At 45.9% G+C, this 7,706-nt stretch overlaps 1 protein-coding gene across 1 annotated transcript; it reads left to right on the top strand.

Moving 5' to 3' along the window:
* Positions 1 to 6,214: 6,214 nt before the first annotated feature.
* LLCFC1 (LLLL and CFNLAS motif containing 1) lies at positions 6,215 to 7,540 on the top strand. The gene is made up of 2 exons (XM_004594338.4): positions 6,215 to 6,443; positions 6,990 to 7,540. The coding sequence occupies exons 1-2, from the start codon at positions 6,299 to 6,301 to the stop codon at positions 7,166 to 7,168; spliced, it is 324 nt and encodes a 107-aa protein (XP_004594395.2). The 5' UTR covers positions 6,215 to 6,298; the 3' UTR covers positions 7,169 to 7,540.
* The last annotated feature ends 166 nt before the right edge of the window (positions 7,541 to 7,706 follow it).

The following is a 7,706-nucleotide window of genomic DNA, read 5'->3' as shown; positions in this document are numbered from 1 at the left end:
TCAAAAGAGCCCGGCAACTGTTGTTTGCCTTCAGAGTTGGGCTCAGAAGACTCCATGGGGCTGTCTCTCTGAGCCCTACCTCTTTGACCTCAGTCTTCCTCAAACCTGCTGCCCAGTTCAGGCCACACTTTATGCTCCCTTCCAGGTCACCCCTCTCTGAACCACCTCATTCCCGTGTACCTTCTGTGAGCCTTGGTTAAGCCAAGCTCTGAAACCCGGGAACACAGGTCAGATACACATGGTTCCCAGAGGTTCTGGAGAGGTTGAACAGAGTGATATTAAGCAGAGGTGATGGGCAAAGAAACCATGAGTCCTATATATGTACTGAAGCATCCCACTGTACCCCATGTATTTGTATCATTAGTGTATGGTTACATGTTTGGAAGTCTTTCCAGGCATGAGACAGTAGGAGAAACGTGTAAAGGCAGAATTTTTATTTTATTATGTGATAGTTTGTATTTAACTCTCCGCTTTCAAAGAGAGACCCATGAAGAAAATGTGTCCTTCCTGCTCTGAACACAGAAGAGTCTGCTAGTCCAAAACTGTATGGCAACTGGCTGAACTGAAACTGGCTTTGAAGTTGAGATTTCAATTCAGAGTCATTCTCCAGCACTTCCTTGTTTCTTGCATGCCTCTTGAGTACAGGGGTGTTAGGGATTTGAGTGGGGACATGCTAGGACCCTCCCCTAGGGGTTTTCATAGTGAGGACTGTCCTCTTGTTTTGCTGTAAGAGAGATCTACTCCAGAGATTGAAGGATGGGCAAAACGACTTTTAGAAAAGGACAAGGAAAATCAGTGAGTGAAGCCAACTCCCATGATACAAAAATAAGATTCTACCTGTAGTCTGTCTGCCTTAGCCCGAGGTGTCTTGACCTGCCTTTTATCAAAATAAATTCATTGACTTAAGGGAGTGATCCAGCTGGCCTTAAAAGGTCCTTACAAGAAGTCATTTGCTTCTTCAATAAATAAGAACATCAGTGTTCTGGAGAATTCTAGGTCTGTGCGGAATGTAACTGCCACCTTCATGTAACCCCCAGAGCATCTGGAGCCCACCTTGAAACAGAACCCCCATAACGTAAAAGCAGAACCCAACTACTTGTCCTGTTTAGCACAAGGTGCCCTTGCCTGGTCTTTATTGAAAGGAATTCACTGACTTAAGGGAGTGAGCCAATTGACTTTATAAGGTTCTGATCACCAGACTCAAGGAGTAATTTGCTTCTCCCAGAGATAAGAACCTGGATGGCCAGGCCCGGCGGCATGGCCTAGCAGCTAAAGTCCTCACCTTGAAAGCCCCGGGATCCCATATGGGCACCGGTTCTAATCCCGGCAGCTCCACTTCCCATCCAGCTCCCTGCTTGTGGCCTGGGAAAGCAGTCGAGGACGGCCCAACGCTTTGGGACCCTACACCCGCGTGGGAGACCTGGAAGAGGTTCCTGGTCCTGGCTTCGGATCGGCGCACACCGGCCCGTTGCGGCTCACTTGGGGAGTGAAACATCGGATGGAAGATCTTCCTCTCTGTCTCTCCTCCTCTCTGTATATCCGGCTTTCCAATAATAATAAAATCTTTAAAAAAAAAAAAAAAAAAAAAAGAACCTGGATGGCTAGAGTTGTTCTGGGGTGATTTGTGTGGAAGTATTCCAGATCTGGGCAGAATGTAACTGCCACTTTCATGTAACCTCTAGACCAACAAGAGCTTACCTGACCATCATAAATCCCCTCAAGAGCATGGCGTCACTGACCAACCACAAGAAGGGCATGAGCTCCACTGACCAACCAGGAACTTGGACACCAACTGACAACCTACATCTCAGCCCCAATTCCAATGTATAAGAACCTTCACTCTTAACTCCTATGGAAGCCATAGCTCCCAGCTCCTCACTCTGCAATTGTTGATGAATACCTTCCACGATTCTGATGTCAGTGAATGCTTTTCTGCAGTTGGGCCAGCAAACCCAGTTTGGAGATTCTACAACAATGTATCTAGTCAGTTTGAGGTGTTATTTAGCAACAACCTGGCCTAAATAAATTCCCTAAAGAGCATGACTTTACTAAACAGTCAGTCTATAAGAACATTCCCCTTAATTACTGCAGAATTCCAGAAGTTAAGCAATAGTTATCCAGATCCTTGCTCTGTGCTTGGCAATAAATACATACTTTCTTCTATTACCTTGATATCATTAATTAGCTTTCAGATTCAGTTTTGGGGGAGTTCTACAACAATGCCTCCAACCAGTTTGAGATGTTTTTTGGCAACATGAGGAACAGGAAAGCAGGCACCTGCTACCTAAGAGAACTGCATTCTCATCCAGGCAGTGGTGAGCGGGTCACCTTGTGGGACATTTTACTACCTCACTGGGGGTTGGTGCAGTGTGGGTGGTAATGGTATCTGGAGACTTCCAGTTTAAGGAGATGCAAGGAATGATAAGGCTGAGGTGGGGGTTGTAGATGTGCTGATAAGCAGGGGTAGGTCAGAAAAGGAGCACCTGCCAAGGAAACACTCAACCCATAAAGCTAATCCTTTAGGGAGTGGGAGCGAGAGGGGCTGGTGGGGGTTGTGGGAGCCTGACCCGGTCAGAGCCGCACAGAACAGGACATCATCCCTGGGTCTGAGGAGTCCAGTGTCACCCTTACCCTTGCCGTTCTCTGCCTGCATCGACCTCTCCAACGCGACGGACACATCAGTAGCCTGGGTGAGAAGCGAGCTGTCCTTCCCATGCCAGCAAGATACATTGGATTAAGAGTGTCTCCTCTTCTCTCCCCTGGCTTTCATGCACACCACTCCACCTTTGTGATATCCTGTATCGCCATCTCATTTTCCTTTCTGCCTCCTTCCTTTCTCTTTGGTCCTCCTTCAGCTCTCCGCAGACAAAGACACCTACTGAAACGGAAACTGTATAATGTGAAAGCAGGAACTGGACTCTTGTCTGTCTCCCACAGCCCAAGGTGTCCCTGCCTGCTCTTTATCAGAAGAAATTCTCTGCCTTGAGGGACTGATGCAGCTAGTCCTGCAAGGTTCTAATCACCAGACTCATTTGCTTCTTTGATAGATAAGAACATTGATGGCCAGAGTTGTCCTGGGGTGATTTGGTCTGTGAAGAGGAATTCCAGATGCTGGCAGAAAGTAACTGCCATTTTCATATAACCCCTGGATCAACTGGCGCCCACCTGGCCATCATAAAGTCCCTTAGGAATATGACATTGCTAAATTAAACAATAGCTGCCTGGCTCTTGGCTGTGCACTTTGCAATGAAGACCTACTTTCTTCCACCAGCCCAAAGACTGACTTTCTATGCACCCGGACAAGTTGACCCAGTTCGGGAGTTCTATAGGAACACTTCCCACTAGTTTGAGGTGTAGTTCAGCAATACTATAACTTTCTTGTTTCAGGGGGAAGTTGCCCTGCAGACAATGACTCTAAGTCTAGTGCATGTTGGTCAAGGCTCCAGTGCCCAGAAGAGCTGGGATGGGGGGTACCTCTCTCACCGTGATGTCAGAGCAATCTGACCAGTATTCTGAGTTGGTGTGTAGAAGGGGAAATGATAATGTCTGGATTTAAGCTTTTAGGGAATAATCTCCCATTCCTATGCTCACAGCCATTTACAGAAAAAAGAGTGCACTACACTTTAATACATGGAATGGAGATTATCATCAGATGGTGGAATTGTGACTTTTTAATTTTTTGTGCTTTTTTATACTTTACAATAAGAAAAAAATCGCACATAATTCCTACTTTGCTGCAAGGGTTTCTGTCTTTCAAAATGAAATATTAACAGGTGGGTGGAAGGAAATGGAAGTAAGGAAGGTTAGTACAACCCGTTTTTTTCCACAATGCTGCCTCCCACAGGGACAACCATCCCAACCCCCTTTCCCTTTATACTCATGGAAGTGGGGCTGGCTCCTGTTTTTGCCAGAGAACCAAGAGGCTCGTTCCTGGAAATAGCCAGGAGTTATTTTTGTTTGTTTTTTGCTTTTATTTATTTATTTTTTCTTCCAGTGAGGCATGGTTCTTTGGATCTGCAGGTCAACAGGTACAAGGCAGGGGTGAACAGGGTCACCCATCCATTTGTATCTCTCCTTCCTCATTGTTACGTGACTGCTTCTCCTGCTCCCCAGTCCCTGTCATTTGGCTTGAATCATATATTAGAGATACCATTTGCTGTATGCAGGAAAATCTTCATGTGAACATTGTCTGCTAGCATGGGATACTTCAGTGGGAAAGAGTATTGCATTTTTATTTCTGTAGTTCTGCCTTGCAGGAAGGGTACATGTTGCTGCAGCATCCTTTCACCTGCATTTGCATCCACATGTAGCATGCATAGGTGAGTAAGGCGATGTGAGTGGCTGGCGACAATTCAGGTGTATTTAAACTTTTTTCCCATTTGTCCTAGCACCTGGGCATGTCTCACAGCCAGTGTCTGTGTCTGGTTTTCCAGATACATATCTTGTCTGGACTATATTGTGTCTCCCTCAGCCCAAAACTCCTGCCTGCCCTTCCCACAACCATCTCTGTTCCAAGAAGCAGGTAGTGACTGCCACACCCTGTTTATGCCAACAAGTCTATGTTCACAAGGTTCATTGACAGGATGAGAATTGGGGCATTGAGGTAGGTCTTCTTTAAATCCTTTGTTTGAAATCCCTCTCTTCCTATCTTACTTCTTCTTTACAAGCTCTAATACCTATCAAGCAAGGAGCTTTTTCTCTGTATCTAAGAGCACAGGGCAGTATTACATGAAAGAAGAGGGGAGAAGATTTTCAACAACTTAAGATGTTCTTGTTCCTATTCAAGGTACCTGGGATCAAATTCCAGCTTTGCTCCTGATTCCAACTTCTTGACAGTACAGACCCTAAGAGGCAGTAGATGACAGTTTTAGTTGGTTCACTTCCACTTACATGGAAACCTAGATGGAATTGATAGTTCCTGGCTTTGGTTCTGTCCTGGAAAAGCACCCACAATTGCAGGCATTTGGGTAGTGAACCAGTCAACGGGTATTCGATTTATCACTCTCTTTCAAATAAAAGATGATGAGAACAAGGGGCATTCCAACCTGGAGATACAGGATGACAAATGCTATTCCTAGGGAGAAAAGTGGAAGAGGATAAGAAAAGAAGAAAATGGTCTGGTGTGGTTGTGTAATGGATAAAGCCATTGCCTGCAACACCAGTATCCCATATAGGTACTGGGTTTCTGTCCTGAGTCAGATTGAAAACAGTAGCCAGAAGCTTCATCCAGGTCTCCCATGTGTTTATCAGGGGTCTACTTCTGATCTAGCGCCATGCTAATGACTATATCGTTTACTGAATATGGTCCAAGTACTTGGGATCCTACCATGCATAGGAGACTTGGGTGAAGATCCTGGCTCCTCATTTCAATTTGGCCCATCCTTGAATGTTGCAGTTATCTGGAGAGTGAACCAGTTGATGGAATATCTCTCTCCCAACCCTTCTCTATTTCTCCCTTTTATATAACATTGACTTTCAAACATACATACATACATACATACATACACCTTTTCTAAAAAGAAGAGAATTAAAGAGTTAATTCTGCTGTAATAAAAGGCAACTGATCTCTATCTTCCTGTACTTTTATCTTTCTTGTCTTTGTCTTTTGCGCACATGCACACACACACACACATACACGTATATATCTTTTCGCATCTTCTTTCATTCCCTTCCCACTCATTTTTTGACAGATCCACTCAAGTTTCAAGTAGAGCACCAGGCATATACCAGGACTCAAAGATCCTGGCTTTTGCATTGGTCTGGGCCTCAGCTATGCAAGCCTCTCTTCTGGAGAAAGATCACATGAAATGGGTTTTATTTAGAATCAAAATCATTCATTAAGTGTCCCATTCTTCTCATTAAAATCTGAATGACCCTGAGTAAAACATCATTCTCTTTTGTAAATCTCTGGATCCCTATCTCTATAATAGATGTGGGAACACCCCTACTTTAACGTCTGGCTGCTGTATCAATCCAATCATGTGGGTATTTGAGTACCCTGTGAACTCAGGTCATATCTGTTTCTTCCTACAAGATGATCTACCATAGTCATCTTAGGAGCCTCTGCCAGCTACTATCCATTCTCATGCCTGATGATGGGATTCTCTGGTGAATTGGAATGTGGCTGGGGCCCAGGGCTGTGATGTCACAGAGCATGTGAAGTCAAGATTGTATGGAAGGAAAGGGGAGAAAATGGTACTGGGAAAGGGTAAGAGCCAGAAGAGGGACAGGGTGGGAGTTGGGGGGAGCTGCTGGGCAGCGGCGAACAGGGCAGGTCCAAGGTGGCAAATGGGCACCGATGACTTCCCTGGGGTCCCAGCTCTGCAGAGCCACTTTGTTGGCAGCCATCCTGCTGCTGTTGCTGTGGGTGAGGGGGGTAAGGACTCAGAAAGGAAGCCCAGAGTCTGATGGGAAGAACCAAGAAGAACAAGCATCTTCTGCAGGTAGGTGGAGAAAAGGAGCACAGTATTTGGAAGAAAGGGTCAGACCCCAGGTAACCGATGGGGAGCTGGGCGGAGTGGGTGAGGACTGAATTGAGTTGTAAAAGGCAACCATGGCCTCCAATTGTCATAGTGTCAGGTAACAGGGGTTCTGACCCAGGAGCACACAGGAGGCCAGTTGAAATTGTACACAATCTCTACACTGGTGAGCATTGGTGCATTTGTGTAGGAGGATAGTTTTTCATTTTCTTCATATTTTAAGTTGGCTCCTCATTCCCTAAGTGGTGTAACATTTTGGAGGAGGCAGCTCATGTTAGAAATGAGATGTGTATAAGTTTGAGAGGGACCTGGGGCTGAACCAAACCAGAAAACTCCTCCACATGGAACATCGTCGGTGTGGTCAAGAGAATGGGAAGTCAGGCAAAGGTCTTTGGTCCCCCTGGTTTCCCTCCATATTACAAATTCTTCCTCTTTATGATCTTGGTTGGGGTTGGGATGGGAATAGATCAGACCAGAACTATCAATCCCTGCCCTTCTTCCCTGTTCCAGACCAGGACCAAGAAATGTATGAAGAGCATTTTGTGGCCTCTTCCGTGGGTGAGCTGTGGCAGGTGGTGGACATGGCCCAGCAGGAGGAAGACATGACATCTGAGTCAGCAGTTATCCGCGACCACCTCTTTGACCTTGCCTTCTGCTTTAACCTGGCCAGCACCATGGTTTTTTTATGAGGGACGTTGAGGCTGACCTGGTGGCCTGGTTCTTGGCTGAGGACTTGAATGTCCATCTCCGCTTCATGATAGCTTACTGACCCCATCTTCCTGATGTGCCCTCGTCATTACACACAAGAGACACACACTTGGCTCACCACCCTTCTCTCTGGCTGCATCTCACCTCAGGGTGCACCATGAGAGACATCTGTCATCATCATTGCCTGACTGCCAACCACAGCTTCGTCTCCCAAGACCAGTGACACAAAACCCATGCCCTTCTTTTCCCCACACCCCTCCTGTTTTGTGTTTTTTTTTTTCCATGACAGCAGCTTAGGGAGAGTGACAGCAGCTTAGAGACAGTGACAATAAAACAACCATAAAGTCTTGACACTGTAAGGACTTTCTGAGATTTCACCCAAGTCCTAGGTCTGTAACTGATCTGTACAACTGCATGATCTTTGCTCCAATGACTGACCTTCAGACCCAACAGCTCACTAGCCATGATGCCCATAGAACCCTTCTTGGCAGTTACACGTCTTATTTTCTGACATTTAGG

Source organism: Ochotona princeps, chromosome 25 (assembly GCF_030435755.1).
Source record: "Ochotona princeps isolate mOchPri1 chromosome 25, mOchPri1.hap1, whole genome shotgun sequence".
Taxonomy (NCBI): Eukaryota; Metazoa; Chordata; class Mammalia; order Lagomorpha; family Ochotonidae; genus Ochotona; species Ochotona princeps.
This window is presented reverse-complemented; position numbering and strand designations above follow the sequence as displayed.